At 40.9% G+C, this 20552-nt stretch overlaps 2 protein-coding genes across 2 annotated transcripts in view; one reads left to right on the top strand and one right to left on the bottom strand.

Moving 5' to 3' along the window:
* Positions 1-20552, top strand: part of LOC138973593 (uncharacterized) — a 409985-nt gene that overhangs the window by 190476 nt on the left and 198957 nt on the right. The gene's annotated exons all lie outside the window — the stretch shown is intronic.
* LOC138974359 (uncharacterized) lies at positions 330-6126 on the bottom strand. Its single transcript, XM_070347077.1, has 5 exons — positions 5763-6126; positions 5010-5342; positions 4535-4834; positions 3810-3974; positions 330-487 (listed from the first exon to the last, which is right to left on the bottom strand). The coding sequence occupies exons 1-5, from the start codon at positions 5833-5835 to the stop codon at positions 330-332; spliced, it is 1029 nt and encodes a 342-aa protein (XP_070203178.1). The 5' UTR covers positions 5836-6126.

Genomic DNA, 20552 nt, shown 5'->3' with positions numbered 1-20552 from the left:
TCTCTCTCTCTCTCTTTCTATTTCTCCCTCTCTCTCTCTCTCTCTCTCTCTCTCTCCAGTTCTTTTTCTAGGGCATATTTCTTTGAAATGATAACTAGATATTGAGATTAATATTCCCATTTCTATTCAAACACCGAACCGAAAAGTCTGAACGAAGGATACGTGTTCGAGACCTCACAGCCGCAAGACTAGTAAAGCTTCAGCACTATCATTGTTCTTTACTTGTTATGTTGTCAACTTGTCAGACATTCGGACCTAAAGAAGCACCGCTCAAAATAAATGTGACTGAAGCAAAATTAAGCAATGGGGAAATGTGTATAACGTCAGCGTTACATTGCAATACCTATGGTGAAGCACACCGAACCATTTTCATCTCTGTTTCTCAAATCCAACCGCCATCTTCCTACCACCAGTGACGTCGACGTCCCTTCCGGTAGTTGAATAGTCAGGGTCAGGTTTGGGACACTACCTGTCAGAGACGCCTGGCTGTAAAGATGTTGAAAATTGTACTGAATAAATGGTTCATGTGTTGAAACAAAAATCAAATCAAATCAAATCAAAATTTATTTTTCGAGGGTTGTGGCATAAGCAATACAACGAGCTTTTTTCAACCAGCCCTCGCCCAGAGAGGGGACTAATCTAATCGCATATTTACACGGACATTCACGTACAAAAAAAGGTAGAGAAAAACAACAACATATGAATATTTACACATTACATATTATACACAAATATTAAGCGTCGTATATGTAACACGAAAAAGAGAGAGAGAGAGAATGAGAGAGAGAGAGAGAGAGAGAGAGAGAGAGAGAGGAGGGGGGAACACACACACACACACACACACACACACACACTCACACATACACACACACACACACACACACTCACACACACACACATACACACACACACACACACACACACACACACACACACACACACACACACACACACACTTACACAGACAGACAACGGATGTTGAAACATTAACACAAACACAGTGAAAGTGAGTACCATCCCCGCCTAAAAATGGCAATAAACCCTTGACAATTGCAATAAGCTTTCTTATATTTTGAAGTATACAATCGACCAAGAAAGACAGTATTATATACCGAGCAACAAAAGAAACGCGAAAAAAATCGTCATTGTTTGATTGACAAAATCTCCAACAATTATAGAGTTAGAATTATTAAACCACAAAAGTTTAATGAAGGCATGTTTGACCTTACTTTTGTGTGATTATTTTGATGCTGTGACTGTTTTAACACACGAGCCAAGCAGGTTTATCGTTAAACACATAATGCGCGCTCGCAGCACGTGCACGTAGAGCAGGAGAAATCTGATGTGTGAGATGTGTTCACTAATGCATTAGCAATCAAAAGAGACCATGGCACGCTTGCTGCCAGTCTCACTTTTGAAACAGCCAGGATGCCAAGATTGACACCACCAAAATGCCAGGTCGATGTGATCCAGAAGCGCTGGCATGTGCTTTAAACGTGCATATTCCAACAGTTTATCACCTTTTGCAATGTTCTGGTGACATTGGAAGCACTGCAGTTATGCAACGCGGTGGATTTTTTCGCATTATCCCAAAAAGACAAGATCGCAATTTACTGCCACAACGTCTTCGACATCGATTCAATTCAGCCGCTGACACTACCAGGAACATCATTGGAAGAAACCAGTGTCCGATCAGTGGCCAGAGATCGCGATGAAGGAGAATTGAGCGATACCTAAAAAAATTCGATGTTAAACCTACTTGTCCCGTGTATTAAAACAGTCGCAGCATCAAAATAATCACGCAACAGCTAGGTCAAACCTAGCGTTCATGAAAATTGTGTGGTTTGATAATTCTAACTCCATAATTGTTCGAGATTTTGACAATCAAACATTGCAGAATTTTTTCGCGTTTCTTGTGTTGCTGGGTATATATACTGTTCAAAAAAAGAAACGCATAGTTGCTACTTGCCAAATTTGTTTTATTTTTCGAAAAAATTAACAGAAAATCCAATATTTAGATTATTTGTTTGAAATTTGGTATGGACACAGTTGAATGCACACACAGTTCATTTGCATCTTCAAATCAATCAGTCAATCAATACGATTGGGTGCCGAGGCTGTCAAGTCAGTAGGGGGTGTGACTGCCTTGAGCAGCAACAACTGCCCGGCACCTTCTGGGCATGGACTGGATCAGATGCCGGATATCTTGCTGTGGGATGGTGTCCCACTCCTCCTGAAGTGCCTGCAATAGATCGCGGTGATTTGCCGGCGCTTCTTCTCGCCTGCGCACACGTCTGTCCAATTCATCCCAGAGGTGTTCTATCGGGTTCATGTCTGGCGACATGGATGGCCAGGGAAGCACCTGGACATGGTGGTCGGTGAGGAACTGGGTGGTGAGTCGTGCTGTGTGCGGGCGAGCGTTGTCCTGCTGGAATATGGCATCCTGGTCAGCCAGAAGACGAAGGGCGTGTGGGCGCAGAATTTCCTCCACGTATCGCTGGGCAGTTATGCGCCCTTGGACGTGCACCAGGGTGCTCCTTCCAGCGGTATTGATCGCCCCCCACACCATGACGCCTCCACCACCATGAACGGGTGCCTCATCCACACAGTTGGGCGCGTAACGTTCGTTTACTCTCCGGTAGACCCTCCTCCGACCATCATGTCGCTGGAGCAGGAAGTAGGACTCGTCGCTGAACCACACGTGTCTCCAGTGATTCCGGACGGTCCAGCGAAGGTGCTGGTTGCCCCACTGCACTCGGTTCTGGCGATGGCGGCGGGTGAGGACAGCTCCTCTGTGAGGTCTGCGAGCTCTCAAACCAGCTTCATGCAGGCGGTTCCGCACGGTCTGGTCCGATAATCGGTGTGGCCCGGGGAGAGCCTGGACAGAAGATGAGGCCGACAGGAAACGATTCCGGAGGTGGCGGAGCCGTATGAAGCGGTCGTGAGCAGCAGTTGTCGCCCTTGGTCTTCCCGCTCGTGGCAAGTCAGCAACGGAGCCAGTGGCTTGAAACCTGACCCACAGTCTACTGATGGTGCTCTGGGACACGTGGAAGTGCCTGGCGATTGCACTTTGACTTTGGTCTGCTTGTAAACGACCCAATGCAATTTGGCGGTCTTCTCTGCTCAATCGGGCCATCTTTCGTCGCTGAATTGTCGTCTGATTTCTTTGTGGCGAACAATCCGCTTTTATGGGTTTTGGAAGACATGGTGAGAGCTCAATATTCCCCGAGTTTCACGAGATTACACTGAAGCATGACGAGTGGTCATGCCAAATGAGCAATTTTGACATTGTAGCCACTGATAACGCATGCGTCACGTGCAGAGCTCACTTGTGGCAATGGACGAAAGGTCGACGACCAGATAAACATTTTCTGCAGTTTGGTGGATATCCTTGTAGCCATATAACTAAATTAACCAAATATTACAAGCTATGCGTTTCTTTTTTTGAACAGTATATATACAGCAAAATCCCCCTTTTAAGACCTCACGCCGAATGTTGAGAAAATCAGGTTTTAAATTGGAGGGAGTTTTGAAATGGGGGTAAATTTATAGAGGTTATGAAGAGAAAATCTGAGAAAACAGGGTCTTAAAAGGAAGTAAGTCTTAAATGGGTGGTTCCTCTGTACTTCTGTTGTGGCAGTTATAGTTATCAGGTTCCTAGAAAAAGAAAAACCACAACAACATCGGCGTAAGTAGCACAATTTCGATATCTAATTAAATCATTTTTGTAGTTTCTGTTGTTTTTCTATTGCACCGTAAGGGTCACATTCAAGAAAACACGAGACAGAAAAAAATGAAACAATCGATCCGTGTACAGTCGACAGGGAGTGAACTGAAGACATTGTCCTTGGCCTTGTATCTCCACAGCTGACAGGTGACAACTTGGCGATAAAAGGCAGTGACGGGGAACTCCAGTGTCTGCTGACCAGAACTGGTCGGGAAGGAGAACTCTTTGTCAGCGATCAGTAGTCCACCTTGTTCACAGAAACACACACATGGTAACAACTGAATCGAGCTTAGCAAGCAAAAAACACACACTGAGATCATCAAACAGCAAGCGTTCAAACAAACATGCAAACTAACTGAATGCAACCTTGCCCTTCTCTACACAACTACATACCAATCTGCGACTCCGTCAAAAAAACAATCACTGTATGATGCGCAACGGACATAACCCTTTTCAGTTTTGAGGCTGGTCAAAACAACATTCCAAGACCGCATATACGTTGTTTCTTCGCAGTATACGTAGCGATCGTATATGAATGGTATGTGGTAGACACACAATTACGAATATGAATCAGTGGTTATTTTGATTAAGTTCATGATTTATGACTCAATAATTGTCATTGAAGGCTTATAACTCTTGTTATTTACTTAATATTGCATCAATATTGTAAAATATAATTTTAAACAACAACAGACAATTCCAGAGTGGCAACAACATTTGACAAACTTTGTAACGTATTTAAACAAGAAATACAAAAAGACGAAAGTAAAAGAAAAGGATGCCTCAAAAACACACCACCTTACTTACATTTGACATAGAGTAGTTGCGTCTTGTTTTCTCTGGCCCCAGGCGCCTCACAGCTGATCATGCCCGTGTCGTTGCACTGAACGTTGTGGATGATGTGCTCCGTGAGACTCAGGTTATTTTGTTGTACAGACTCGTTGCTGGTGAGCTCCACACCGTCCTTCTTTAGTGTCACTGACTGCGGTGGGTTCCCTTCCTTCCACAGACATAAGATGTTGATTGTGGAGTTTCGCATCGCGGTTGGGGTTTTGTTGATTTCTTTGCCATTGCTTTCGAAGGTCAGCTTGGAAATTTCCGGTGGATCTGGTAATTTAAAGAACAGTTGTAAACAAGTATATTACTGACAGTTCATGCATTTGATATTTTCATGAATAACGGTGGGAATAAAGAGGTAATTACTAAATGCGCACACAACAGCAACAAACAAACAAACAATCAAACAAATTTTGTGTAAGAGAATTCGATAGTAAAATCTTACATTCAACGGTAATATTCACAGTCCTCTTAGTCTTCATGACGTTACTCAGCTCTGCTAACAGCGTCCACCGCCTGGTTTGTTTTCCCGTGATGAAGTGCGAAAAACTGTACTGCTGAGTTGTTGCGTTGCATGTGCAGTTAGGACCAGAAGATGACCCAGAGATACAGGAACCATGATTCTGTACTATTACGCACAGAGAGTTATTGCCGTCCAATACACTGACCAGCTCCGCAGAGGATGCGTATTCGCAGGTGTCCGACAAAATGAATTTCAAAGTCAATGTTGTGTTTTCTAGTACTACAGGCTCATCGTTGTTGACCTCAAATTCCACACCTGAAAATAATCTCTTATTAACATCAGTAGGTCGCTCGACGAGGAAGTGTAAAATGCAGTTATGTTATTGATAGCTCATACTTCGCATTACGTTAACCCAGTGTTACAGGTTGTTTACAGGACATTTTCATCGCTCAGAACTGCAAATACAGGCGCTTTTGTGAAAACTGCAAATTAACCACCCTTTTTTTTTTTTTTTTTTTTTTACTGTCCAGAGATTTCTATTTGAAAATCAAACAAGACCTAACGTTTTCTTTTACCATACTCAAAACTACTGTTTATTATAATCAATAATTGTTCCCTACATGCTACAACGATAGCAGGTAGATGAAGCCAATCGGTGCCCTGGAGTTGACCTTGTTTACAGTAATAATCATCACTAGACCGACATCAAATGGGTACACATAACGTGATACTCACAGTCCTCAGCACAACACGGCACTGCACAATGGCAGATCAGCACCAGCACAAAACATTGTTTGCTGAAATACATGTTTTAAGTCACACTGGACAACATACCAGAAGAATTGTTTGTATGAATGCAGCGAATTCCTAAACAAATATATACACGTTCCTAGATCATGTATATTCAGTGTGAAGAGTTTTCCGTGACTTAGGGTAGATCAACGCTTACAAGGAAGATAATATCAACACGCTAAAAAACCGTTCCATGTTGACGAACTAAAACTAGGGTCAATGTATAGTAGGTTGGGATGATTTTTGATCGAAACTGTAAGGGAAATACTGAGGTCACTGAAGTACTTTACTGATCAAACTTACATCGTTGTTTGAAACATTGTTGAATATATACGAGCCTCTGCCAAATGTTGCTCGGGTCGGGTCGACAACAACCTTTTCTTTAATGACTGCTTTTGAATACAGTCAGAACGTCTGCATCACCCATCTCTTTTATTGTAATTGCTGTTCTGAAGGATTTACACGCGTAAATATTGTCCAAATGCGTTATGTTAACTTAAAGTTCCAAAACAGGGTGATTGTATCGCATCAGAACGCATAAAAAAGTGGTTGTATTATTTCAGAATTAGATCTACACCAGTAGTTTTACATGTTGATGCCTCATAGAAGTTGTATTGGCTTTAATTGAGGTATTAGAGGCAACCTTGAAATGACAATCGTGAAAACAGTGCACTGCTTACGTTCCCATCTATATATATATATATACGACTTGTGTCTGTCTGTCTGTCTGTCTGTCTGTCTGTCTGTCTGTTCGCGATGCACGGCCAAAGTTCTCGGTGGATCTTTTTCAAATTTGGACACCGTATTCAGCTACACCCCGGACACAACCTCATCGATGAGATATTTCAACATGTGCTCGCAGCGCTGTGCGCGCTGAACCGATTTTTGCTTTTTTGTTGTTGTCGGGATCCACTAAAAGTAACTCTTCCTTATCTTCTCCAGTGATTTTCAGCCGCGATTATCTCCCTTCCTCCGTGTGGCGTCAATCCATATTCCCGTTACTGGGTTACTATTTTTAGAAGGTCACTGCACGTTACTATTTTTAGAAGGTCTCCAGTGTTTTGCGCGTTTATCTCCTTTCCTTCGTGCCGGGTCCCAGGCGCAGCCTGGTATTCGGCTCTACTTCTTCCCGGCGAAGCGGGTAATCATCTAGTATATATATATATATATATATATATATATATATATATCGTTGGAAAGGAGTGCAAGGGGTGGGGGTTGTGGGGAAAGGGGGGGAGGGGAGGGTCAGTGAACGTATTTGACGAAGTGACATATAGCACAGCTACCCACAACCCTGGACAACATAATGAGCAGAGTTTGGCCCGCCGGCCATACCCAGACGTAAAATTTAACATTGATGTTATCTCCGGTGTTTTTCAAGCTGAAGACTCCAAATTTCACACAGGTTTTTTTCATCTTCAAACAGTACACAAGCTTGATGCACTCTCCTCACATTTCCAGGTCACACCTCTCTCTCTCTCTCTCTCTCTCTCTCTCTCTCTCTCTCTCTCTCTCTCTCTCTCTCTCTCTCTCGCTCTCTCTCGCTCTCTCTCTCTCACCGCTTCGGCCAACTCATAATCTTCGCTCAGCTTTTTTCACCCCAGCAGATTACGTGTATTCTTCGTTGTTTGCTTTATTTTTTCAATGTTAAAATGTATGTAGAGCGTTAGCTAAACGTGAGTTCGACTTTTATACCGCAGAATATCTCAATCGTTTTGCTGAAGAAAATAGTCCCCGAGTTAACAATAAATATGCCGATGACCTCTATAAATATAAATTATTCAATTGTACTCTGAGATCAAAGACAATGACCAATGACAGGTAAGTTTGAGACTCGGTTGTGATGGATTATCCATATGGTTGTGATGGATTATCCAGAATAATCACCTCCTCAGCTAACAGAGACAAAGAGGCAGGTCATGGGATAAATGTGGATAACACAGCCACGTCTAACGATAACTATACCGTAAAATTCCCAGCAAACGCCCAGTATCTAGCAAACGCCCACCCCCCACTTTTGGCCAAAAGTTTTGCAGAGGGGTCAATACCTAGCAAACGCCCACCCCGGTTTAAAGAAAACAAGTTTTAGGACAGTCGGCGTCCTATATCTACGATTGGTGCACACTGTTCGATGGTTCTCCTTTTTGGGGGTGGGGTGTGGGGGGGGGGGGAGGGGGGGGGGGATAAAATTACGTCATGTCCCACCGTGAAGTCGTTCAGTGACGTTTTCTAATGAGTGTTTAACACTTCTCTATGTTCAGCCATGCCGAAGCACAAATCCTTTACAGTGACATACGCTCGTACAAACTAAAAGCCTTTAAATATCTTGAAAACGAAGCTGCAGACAATGTTTCGGTATGTGCCCGCGAGTTTTCTTCCAGAAGAAGCTGAGAGTGGAGACGACAGTGAAGACGATGATGTTGACTTCGAAGGACTATAATGAGCCAGGGACCTATATTTAGGTCTAATATAGGTCTATGAATGAGCCCACGATCATCAACCCTACCAGATCTCCAAACAAGAGAAGAAACTGTGTTTGTGCTGACGTTAGTCCGAGAATGAAAAGAATCAAGGTCACTTGTGTTCTTCTTTTTTTCTAGCACAGATTTATTTGTGTAAACAAACGGTGTGTTTAATTTTCATTAAAAGTGCATAAATCACATGGTTGTACCACTTTATTTCTCTCGTGAAAATGTGATGACACGTTATCTTGCAAAGGGGTGAATACCTAGCAAACGCCCTGCCCCTACTTTTACCCGAAATCTGTGCGGAGGGGGAGTGGGCGTTTGCTAGGGATTTTACGGTAATACCCAGCAGTTGGAGAAATACAAGCATACCAAAAGCACCAGCCTGTCTGCTTCCTGCGCAGTGCACGATTTCTTTTTTAATTAATGAATTCGCTTTCCATTACAAACCACAGTCAGGAAAATATGGCCACTATGTACAGAATGGAGGCTATATATTTTTGGTGTGTGTTATTGAATTATCTTACTCCTAAAAGATGTTACAGATCTGAGTGTTTTACAAGACGATTTACATGCGACAGAAGGTATCTTTAGTTTAAAACAACAAATACTCGATCGTAACAACAAACACAAAGAGTCAATATCTGTGTCCAAAACACCTTGCACCTTTGAATGCAATTTCGTGTGATGTTGATATGCACCAGACTTCAAAATGTCAGGAATTTCATTAGAAGGTACTTAATTACGATTTCCGGAAAACATTTTCAGGTGTTTCGTGTATATACTGTAACTCTGGAAGAGTTGTGCCGCTTGAAATGGCACACACACACACACACACACACACACACACACACACACACACACACACACACACTAACACACACAGTAACACTAACACACACACACACACACACTAACACACACCAGAAGAAAACATTTTGGGTTGCTCATTTTTCTTTTATTCTGCATTAAAATAATCCCCAAAAATGGTGATGGCATATGAACACTGTTCCTTGGTTAATGTAAGGTTCCATTATTATAAACAACATGCATCACATCTATTAGTAGGAGTACTTTGTGTACTGGAAAACACGATGACAGCAAGAAAGCACATGCAACATGCAAAGCGAGCCAATGAAATGCAATAGGCAGGGTTATTCCAAGACCCAGAGGACAATAGGTCAGTTCGACCTGGATTCACAATATATATATATATCGGTCAGAATGTCCTATCCGCCAAAAAATGTGGTCAAAACAATCGGACACTCGGCCGGCCTGGGGTCAGATAAAAAAAAGTATGCGTAAATGACCGAAGCCTCTGAACAACACTGATAGGTGTTTCAATTTAAACACATGCATCTTCAAACGGAACACCATATACACAAGGGTAGGGAGGAGATTCCGTTTCATTAGGAACACAATACGGCTCAAAGAATGCTGATGTTACAATGGACAACGTAGCTTCACAGTGCTCTCAAACCGAAGGAAGACAGTGAAACTATACTCTCTTCTTTGCGGAGGCCCTTCCTCTCCCAGTCATGTTGGGTTTCGAATCTTCGTCAATGCTTGTGTAGCATTACTGATTGGTGTGGGTTTTTCTATGCAGGGATGTTGGCACTGCATGCACACACCTCTGGTGGTCCAAATTAGTCTGACCTCTACCCTTCGACCTATTCAGCATGGGTAACCCTGCCAGGAGCTTAATCTCCCACTGGAATAGCTCTCCGGGTTACTGAGGTACACAAGCCATCACACCGCGACAAGGAATGGACCATGTGATGGCAACATGACTACGGGAAGACAAATCGTAATTTAAGGAGGACACTCCAGCGAACCTTCATTGAGCAAACAGAAGACACCGCTGGGTAGGTGCCAATATGCAAACATGCAAACACTGATTACAACGCAGACTTGAATATGTGTGCAAAACTTTGAGAAAACAAAACAAGAAACCCAAACGCTTACTCGACTCACCCTCGTTATGTGTAATACACATTTTAAAACAAAATCATCCGCTCCTCTTGCTCTATGCTTCTTATTGCATGGATGTAACTCGGCCCTAGTGTGACCTTAACATTTGATCAAGAACAAGCGGGATCGACACAACCACGTTAGGTCGCCATCAAACTCCAGATGTGTGTTGTGTTACACAGATTTTGCCTCAAAACATTCAAGAAAAGGATATTTCTTCTTTTCGTGTTACCTGAACTCACCCCCCCCCCCCCATATGACCTTGACATTTGATGAGGGTCAAGCAGACTTGTGTAGTCTGGAGGTAATTAAATCCTTAAAGCGTGTATTGTGTCAAGGTTCTAGCTTCAAGAACATCGAAGAAAACAATGTGTTTCTCTTTATTTGTTTACCAAACTTGACAGATCTGTGACCTTGAAATTTGACAGAGGTAAATTGAACTCGGTTCATTTCATGAAGTATTTAAACCGTGGAAGTGTGCAAAGTTTTAAAGATATTTCTTCCCAAAATTTGAGAAAAAAAGAAATTTCTACTTTTTAACCTAAGATGGCATAACACTGCACATTACTAATACTTAAATACTAAGACTCTACTTGTAATGCAGGCGAATCAAAAACGTTGCTCACTTTTCTCAGTAGCATCAAGATATAATAAATTGATGATTTCAAAATGTATACGAGCGTGCTGTTTACTTTCGAGTATATGAACACCGACAGGCCATGGGGATACACTTAGACATAGCACCAAAGAACATGTGTTAAATTACAAATTAGACATGCGTGGAAGTAAACAGTTACCAACAGGTTGTGTAAAGCCACACAACAACATTCAGTCAATCTGTCCGCTTAACTTTAACACTGAAATAAGAAGTCTTCACAGAGACAACGTCCTCGATTAGCCGAAACCTGTGGACCGAGACATCATTATCTCGATATCATGTACACAGGGATCTACTAAGCATAAAGCGGGTTTTCGTTTCAGTTTTGTTTTTATATTTAGTCAAGTTTTGACTAAATATTTTAACATCGAGGGGGAATCGAAACGAGGGTCGTGGTGTATGTGCGTGTGTGTGTGCGTGTGTGTGTGTGTCTGTGTGTAGAGCGATTCAGACTAAACTACTGGACCGATCTTTATGAAATTTGACATGAGAGTTCCTGGGTATGAAATCCCCATACGTTTTTTTCATTTTTTTGATAAATGTCTTTGATGACGTCATATCCGGCTTTTCGTGAAAGTTGAGGCGGCACTGTCACGCCCTCATTTTTCCACCAAATTGGTTGAAATTTTGGTCAAGTAATCTTCGACGAAGCCCGGACTTCGGTATTGCATTTCAGCTTGGTGGCTTAAAAATTAATTAATGACTTTGGTCATTAAAAATCTGAAAATTGTAAAAAAAAATAAAAATGTATAAAACGATCCAACTTTACGTTTATCTTATTCTCCATCATTTGCTGATTCCAAAAACATATAAATATGTTATATTCGGATTAAAAACAAGCTCTGAAAATTAAATATATAAAAATTATTATCAAAATTAAATTGTCCAAATCAATTTAAAAACACTTTCATCTTATTCCTTGTCGGTTCCTGATTCCAAAAACATATAGATATGATATGTTTGGATTAAAAACACGCTCAGAAAGTTAAAACAAAGAGAGGTACAGAAAAGCGTGCTATCCTTCTTAGCGCAACTACTACCCCGCTCTTCTTGTCAATTTCACTGCCTTTGCCATGAGCGGTGGACTGACGATGCTACGAGTATACGGTCTTGCTGAAAAATGGCATTGCGTTCAGTTTCATTCTGTGAGTTCGACAGCTACTTGACTAAATATTGTACTTTCGCCTTACGCGACTTGTTTTGCTTTTAAATGTTAGCTGGGTTGCATGCAGGTTCATTACTTCGACTCTCTTTCGTTATTTTTTGGATGTTTATTTTTGCCTCTCTCTCCCTCTTTACATTTACTCAAGTTTTGACTAAATGTTTTAACATAGAGGGGGAATCGAGACGAGTGTCATGGTGTATGTGTGTATCTGTGTGTGTGTGTGTGTGTGTGTGTGTGTGTGTGTGTGTGTGTGTGTGTGTGTGTGTGCGTGTGTGTGTGTAGAGCGATTCAGAGTAAACTACTGGACCGATCTTTATGAAATTTGACATGAGAGTTCCTGGGTATGATATCCCCGGACATTTGCTTTCTTTTTTTTTCGATAAATGTCTTTGATGACGTCATATCCGGCTTTTTGTAAAAGTTGAGGCGGCACTGTCACACCCTCATTTTTCAATCAAATTGATTCAAATTTTGGCCAAGCAATCTTCGACGAAGGCCGGACTTCGGTATTGCATTTCAGCTTGGTGGCTTAAAAATTAATTGGTGACTTTGGTCATTAAAAATCTGAAAATTGGAAAAAAACCAAAAATTTTATAAAACGATTCAAATTTACGTTCATCGTATTCTTCATCATTTCCTGATTCCAAAAACATATAAATATGTTATATTTGGATTAAAAACAAGCTCTGAAAATTAAAAATATAAAAATTATAATCAAAATGAAATTTTCGAAATCAATTTAAGAACACTTTCATCTTATTCCTTGTCGGTTCCTGATTCCAAAAACATATAGATATGATATGTTTGGATTAAAAACACGCTCAGAAAGTTAAAACGAAGAGAGGTACAGAAAAGCGTGCTATCCTTCTCAGCGCAACTACTACCCCGCTCTTCTTGTCAATTTCACTGCCTTTGCCACGAGCGGTGGACTGACGATGCTACGAGTATACGGTCTTGCTGAAAAAATGCAGTGCGTTCAGTTTCATTCTGTGAGTTCGACAGCTTGACTAAATGTTGTATTTTCGCCTTACGCGACTTGTTCTTTATTTGTTTTCTTTCTCAAATCAATTCCAAAATTCTATTATCACAAACAACCACGCATTTAAGTGATACTTTTTCCTATTCACATTCATTCTCCCCTTTATGCATTGATAATCTACATTTATTTTAATTGTATAATTATAAGTTCCTTAAACGCTATTTATTATCCAAAATATATTTGATTTCTAATAGAGTCCTGTACCTGTGAAATCCTGCACATAGTTTTGCAACAACAATAGGAATATTAACATAATCAATCACTGCATGTAAATATTCGGAATTGTATACAATACCAAAAAAACTATCATACATACTTATCTTTATTTAAACGATAAGTATAACATACATCGTCTCCTCATTACATTTAGATGTGTTACATTTAGTCAAGTTTTGACTAAAATTAATGTTTAACATAGAGGGGGAATCAAGACGAGGGGCGTGGTGTATGTGTGTCTGTCTGTGTGTGTGTGTGTGTGTGTGTGTCTGTCTGTGTGTGTGTGTCTGTGTGTGTGTGTAGAGCGATTCAGAGTAAACTACTGAACCGATCTTTATGAAATTTTACATGAGAGTTCCTGGGTATGATATCCCCAGATGTCTTTTTCATTTTTTCGATAAATGTCTTTGATGACGTCATATCCGGCTTTTTGTAAAAGTTGAGGCGGCACTGTCACACCCTCATTTTTCAATCAAATTGATTGAACATTTTGTGAAGCAATCTTCGACAAAGGCCGGACTTCGGTATTGCATTTCAGCTTGGTGGCTTAAAAATTAATTAATGACTTTGGTTATTAAAAATCTGAAAATTGTAATACATTTTTTGTTTTCATATAAAACGATCCAAATTTACGTTCATCTTATTTTGACATCATTTCCTGATTCCAAAAACATATAAATATGTTATATTTGGATTAAAAACAATCTCTGAAAATTAAAAATATAAAATTTATGATCAAAATTAAATTTCCGAAGTCGATTTAAAAACAATGGCATCTTATTCCTTGTCGGTTCCTGATTCCAAAAACGTATAGATATGATATGTTTGGATTAAAAACACGCTCAGAAAGTTAAAACGAAGAGAGGCACAGAAAAGCGTTCTATGCAGCACAGCGAAACCACTACCGCGCTAAACAGGCTCGTCAGTTTCATTCCGTTTTGCACAAGCGGCGGACTACGGTCATTGTGAAAAAAATGCAGTGCGTTCAGTTTAATTCTGTGAGTTCCACAGCTTGACTAAATGTAGTAATTTCGCCTTACGCGACTTGTGTTTTTGTTGCCGTTAAGCACAATATCAATTTACAGTATTATTTGTTATTTTTTCAAATTTTGTCGAGGGATGGCCGTCCTAGCACGCTCATTACTAAGACCCTCGTGGTTGCTCAATTTAATTAATAAAACATTACAAAAACTCCAGTGAATGAGCAGTTTTGTGTTCACAATGAACACTTTAAAGTAATGTGTAGCAGACAATAAGCTTTCGTTTGAACGAAGTATTAAAAAGAAAGATGAACATTCTTTACAGTTTCTACAAGTCTGACTAGTTCACATGCACACACACACGCAAGTACACACACACACGCAAGTCAACACACACACACACACACGCACACACACACACACACACGCACACACACACACACATACACACATACATACACACATACACACACACACACACACATCCACACATACACACGCACACACACACACACACACACACATGCCCACACACTGCAGGTGCAACTGCAGGAAGTAGCAGGAAGTAGCTCCGTTGTTGTGAAGGCCTAGCTATCCCTGCTGGGTGCAGACTGACTTCATGCATGACTAGTCCGCTGGATCAAAGAATGAAACAAAATAAACCATTGAACGCACAACTGCACATACATGCATGCAAACAGATTATTAGGTGGTACACAGAGAAATATCGAATCACTGGTTGGTTGGTTTTAATTATTTTAACATCTTTTCCAAAACCATGTGCAGTGTTTGACTCCTTTCATGAAAGTCAGTGAAACTTGGTATTTGTTCAAACAGATAGCTGCCTGAGGCCTAACTAAAAGCCCTGGGGGTTCTGTGCACATGGAGTTGACATGTCCAGTAACTTAAAATTATTCCCCCCTCTGCTTCTTTACCTCTGCAAACTTGTAGAGCTAGTTATTTTTCGATAATGACCCAGCAACCAAACAAATAACGAGCCAGCAACAGCCTGAATCCTCGATAGTGCAATGGGTTGAGAAGCTGTTCTGTTTTGGTACTACTTTTGCGACTGAAAAGTTCCGAACGCTCTATACGTACGAAATATACATCTCTGGAGCAAACAATACAAACATACCGCATTTAAATTAACAACTACAGGCCTGAACACATGAATCTCCATATAAAATTCATTAGTTATGTTGTTTTCTGAATCTAGATCTGCCGTGCACAAACCGTTCATCACAAGCAAATTCCCAAGGCAAGTAACTCATACTCTTGCCGACAAGAGTAGTTCCCCTTCTTTTAACGCAGTTTCTTCGACAACTCTGACTGCAATCCGACGGTCAGTTTTCAACAATATTTCATTTTATAAACAGATCACACGCAACCAAATGCACACATCTCATCAATTTAAACAACATAAAGCGGTTTCATACACTATTTTCCCCAGAAAACTGAACTTCATACAGTAATTAACGTTGGAACACGGGTGCAAAAGTTCGTCTGCTAGTCCCATTTGACGAAAGAACATTATCCTAAACGATACTAAAACATAAACAGAACACACAATATCTGCCTTTACCGCCACAGCAGAATAACAGCATATCTGTGTACTTGATTTTAGTCTAAAACAGGGAAACTAACAAGAAGTGTTCACAGAATGGATTCCCCGCGGGTTAGGGGGAAGAATTTACCCGATGCTCCCCAGCATGTCGTAAGAGGCGACTAACGGATTCTGTTTCTCCTTTTACCCTTGTTAAGTGTTTCTTGTATAGAATATAGTCAATGTTTGTAAAGATTTTAGTCAAGCAGTATGTAAGAAATGTTAAGTCCTTTGTACTGGAAACTTGCATTCTCCCAGTAAGGTCATATATTGTACTACGTTGCAAGCCACTGGAGCAATTTTTGGATTAGTGCTTTTGTGAAGAAGAAACAATTAACAAGTGGCTCTAACCCATCTCCCCCCCTTTCCCCGTCGCGATATAACCTTCGTGGTTGAAAACGACGTTAAACACCAAATAAAGAAAGAAAGAACAGAATGGAATGATTTGCACGGAACTATACAACCGCGTATTAATCGATCGCCTGCGCAGGTTGACTGGTTGAGTGATTCGGATTCGATCAAACTTTCGCGCAAAAACTCCTGTTTTCTTTGAATAACTGAAGAAAGGAGGAATAAAGAGGAGCGAGCTTTTTCATGACCGCGAACTGAGACCATTATTTTTAATAATCACTGAGACGAGGTGTGTAACCTCTACGTACACACATGTTGGACTGAAGCGTTGAAGTGACACAAATAAAGATTAAACAAACCACTCCTCACTGCTTGCTTCAAAGAAATCCTCGGTTTCCTTTCTTCTTATATCTTATTCAAGAAAACACAACCTTTGTATTCATTGTGTTACTCATCAGTCCCATCTTCGATACGACGCTTTGTCCTTTATATAGACAGACCTGTACAGAGATAGCTTCAACCAGAATTTGCCAGTATTTCAATGGTTTACTCATGAAAATACCGGAAATGGAGTAATAAACCAGTGAGGACTACCAGTTCGTGTTTCAGCAGACATTTTCCCCCTGCCAATGTAGGCAAACCAGAGTTTTCTTTGACTTGCCAACGAAAATATACGCGTCAGGTCCCCGATGAAGCCAATTTCCACACTGTTAAATGAATTTTTGGCGAGTTTCTAAAATGGCTAGCACGAAACCAATGTTAACAAAGGAACAAATGAAACGACACTCAAACTGGCAAAACAACAAAGAAACACAGCTCAACTCACATTGACCAAGGGGATATCTGCGGGAGGTTCTTCAACGCGTTGTTTGTTGCAGCAAGGGCATTGACTGAAAACAATATTTTGTACCATTTGAAACCTTTCGTTCTGCAAACTTGATTTGTAAACTATCTTTATGACAATGGAAACGGATTACTAGTGAACGAATCTCTTCTTTCACTAAACATTAAAAAGCTTATTGTTTTTATTTGACTTTTAGATTGACGAGAGAAAACATTTGAAAGAATTTCTTCTTTGACTGAACATAAGTTTGGTTTTTAAGGGACCTTTGTGAAGGATAAACGACATGTCAGTCATGTGAATAGTTAGTTAGTTAGTTGTTGCTTTCTGGGTCCAGCGGACCATATAGGCCACATCAGGACCCCAGTCATGCGAATATATCATGTTTTAATGTTTGCAGTATGGTCGTATGATTTTTGGGCGTGTATCAGTGCAGGGTTTAAAAAAGAACCACAAGAAACCGTCATTCACAAGCATGTTCTTTTTCTTCTTTCTATTTGTTGCTCTTGTTAACCTTCGCCGGTCGTCGTGGGTCCGTGTGGACCCAGAAGGGTGTTTAATTGCAAATATCTCTTAAACCAGTTGGAATTTGTTGATGAACTTTTAAGAATGCATCAGACACCTAAACAGCTCTTATGTCCTAAAAGATCATTACATTTCAGCGAGAAGTAATTACAAAAAAAAAAGGTCAAATTTAGACTACACACGGGGCCGTGCGGACCCATGTTTCTCAAACTGAAGGAACTTACATAAAAACTAGGGAGAGAAGTCACAAACCTCAGGTATTGGCCCTAAACATCATTTTCTACGATCTGTTTAATTTTGGAGTTAATAAGCAAGTCGCGTGGAGCGAAATTAATTACATCAATTATCAATTAGTACCGCTGTGTTTCTAAGAACACAATGTGTCTATACTGTTACCATGCTCAGTTGCCTGGCGTGAGGAAAACTCCTAATAATTTCTAACGAATATGGTATTCATTTTAAAGCCACAGTCCTTCCCAAAAAAGTTTAAATCATTATCTCAGATCTTCCAAGGCTTTTTACATGGCCATTAATTTAAATAACCGGTAGATATGAGAGTATCATTGTCACAATTGATTTTTTGCAAACCAGCATGTAAGATTAAATCATTTGTAAACATGGAATACCTTTTCTTTTTTCTTCGTATTGTTAAGTAAAGAACGACTGCTGTCAACGCGAGGCCGAGAAGCGAGGAAAGGCATGCCACAGCAGCGTTTAGTCCCATAACGTTTTCTTCACAAGTGCCTGCTAAACGAAAGGAGAAGTACGCATTATACACAAAATCGTTTTCAAGTACAAAGTTCTTGTTGAAAAAAAACTTGCACAAAAGATCACAAGCAAATGCCGTCAAAATTGTACACATCACTTTTGATTAAAAACAAACCCTGTTGGCAGTTTTTTTTCATTTAACAAGGACGGAAGAGACCTATGCCCCTTATCTGTTGTGTGCGTCTGTAACGGGGGGGTGGGGTGGGGGGGGGGGGGGGGGGGGTGGGTTTCACAGGTCCCTTCTGTCCTCGTAAAATCATTTAGTCATTAATTGACTGAATGTTACATAATAATATGCACACACACACACACACATGCACGCACACAGATACACACACAGACACCCACAGCTAAAAACCTTACATGCATGTGTGGAGTTCATAGGACTAGTTGTCTGCTCTGTTGGCGTAACTGGAACACCCGAAGTCGAGGTAACTGTGAGGAGAGAAATGAGTTTGTACCAAATATTTCCCGTAATAAAGGCCCAACCCGACTCACGAACACAGATTTGGCCCGGCTTTTACATTGGTGCTCTCTGTGTACAATGTTGTTTCTTTTTTACATTTAGTCAAATTTTGACTAAATGTTTTAACATAGAGGGGGAATCGAGACGAGGGTCGTGGTGTGTGTGTGTGTGTGTGTGTGTGTGTGTGTGTGTGTGTGTGTGTGTGTGTGTGTGGGTGTGTGTGTGTGTGTGTGTCTGTCTGTCTGTCTGTCTGTCTGTCTGTCTGTCTGTGCGTGTGTGTGTGTAGAGCGATTCAGAGTAAACTACTGGACCGATCTTTATGAAATTTCACATGAGAGGTGCTGGATATGATATCCCTGGACGTTTTTTTCATGTTTTTGATAAATGTCTTTGATGACGTCATACCTGGCTTTTTGTAAAAGTTGAGGGTGCACTGTCACACCCTCATTTTTCAATCAAATTGATTGAAATTTTGGCCTAGCCATCTTCGACGAAGGCCGGACTTTGGTATTGCATCTCAGCTTGGAGGCTTAAAATTTAATTAATGACGTTGGTCATTACAAATCTGAAAATTGTAATTACATTTATTTTTTTATAAAACGATCCAAAATTACGTTCGTCTTATTTTTCATCATTTTCTGATTCCAAAAACATATAAATATGTTATATTTGGATTAAAAACACGCTCAGAAAGTTAAAACGAAAAGAGGTACAGAAAAGCGTGCTATGCAGCACAGCACAACCACTACCGCGCTAATCAGGCTCTTCAATTTCACAGCCTTCTACGGACTACGGTCATTGTGAAAAAATGTAGTGGACTTTTACGTGTATGGCCATTTTCGCTTGTTATTTAGGCAGTCGATAGCGGGGGGATGCATGCTGGGTGTTTTCATGTTTTAAAACTCACATAACTCTGACATGGATTACTGGATTTTTTTCGTGCGTACTTGGCCTTGTGCTTGCGTATGCACACCACGAAGGAGGATAAGGCACTGGCAGGTTTGCCCGTACGTGAACCTAGGAGATCGAACAAATCTCCACCCTTAACCCACCAGGCGCAGCGGGACAGCAACCCGCACCTACCCAGTGACAGGCCGACTTCTTTACCAATCGGCTTTTGTGTGGGAGTACGGTAATCAAATCCTTGATGAGTATGACGTATTAAAGCACTACCTTTAAAACATCCGTTTTTTAGTTTATGTTTTTTAAGGTGTGCGTTTGCATTTTCAGTCAGCCGGCCAGCCGACGGATTGCTCAGCTGAGTCAGACAAGAAAAGCAAACACTTATCCAACTCATCCTCGTTATACGTAACATGAATCAGAATCGAACTATCTGCTGCTTTAGAACAATCGATATTGAAGATAATAACACTTGTATACTTGTTGATCCAATTTTTTTTGACGGGCCCAGTGGCTTGGTGGTAAGACGTCGGCCTCCTAATCGGGAGGTCGTGAGTTCGAATCCCGGTCGCTGTCGCCTGGTGGGTTAAGAGTGGAGATTTTTCTGATCTCCCAGGTCTACTTGTGTACAGACCTGCTAGTGACTTAACCCGCTTGGTGTGTACACACGCAAGCACAAGACCAAGTGCGCACGGAAAAGATCCTGTAATCCATGTCAGAGTTCGGTGGGTTATAGAAACACGAAAATACCCAGCATGCCTCCCCATGAAATTGGCGTATGCTGC

The sequence above is a fragment of the Littorina saxatilis genome, linkage group LG8 (genome assembly GCF_037325665.1).
Source record: "Littorina saxatilis isolate snail1 linkage group LG8, US_GU_Lsax_2.0, whole genome shotgun sequence".
Lineage (NCBI taxonomy): Eukaryota > Metazoa > Mollusca > Gastropoda > Littorinimorpha > Littorinidae > Littorina > Littorina saxatilis.
This window is presented reverse-complemented; position numbering and strand designations above follow the sequence as displayed.

What these genes read in the sequence shown, in the direction of transcription:
- LOC138974359 (XM_070347077.1), bottom strand. Translation starts at nt 5,835, where the DNA reads ATGTATTTCAGCAAACAATGTTTTGTGCTGGTGCTGATCTGCCATTGT. An exon ending in GCCGTGTTGTGCTGAGGACT is followed by an intron (nt 5,343 to 5,762) that starts GTGAGTATCACG and finishes GATTATTTTCAG; the next exon opens with GTGTGGAATTTGAGGTCAAC. An exon ending in GCAACTACTCTATGTCAAAT is followed by an intron (nt 3,975 to 4,534) that starts GTAAGTAAGGTG and finishes TCTGTGAACAAG; the next exon opens with GTGGACTACTGATCGCTGAC.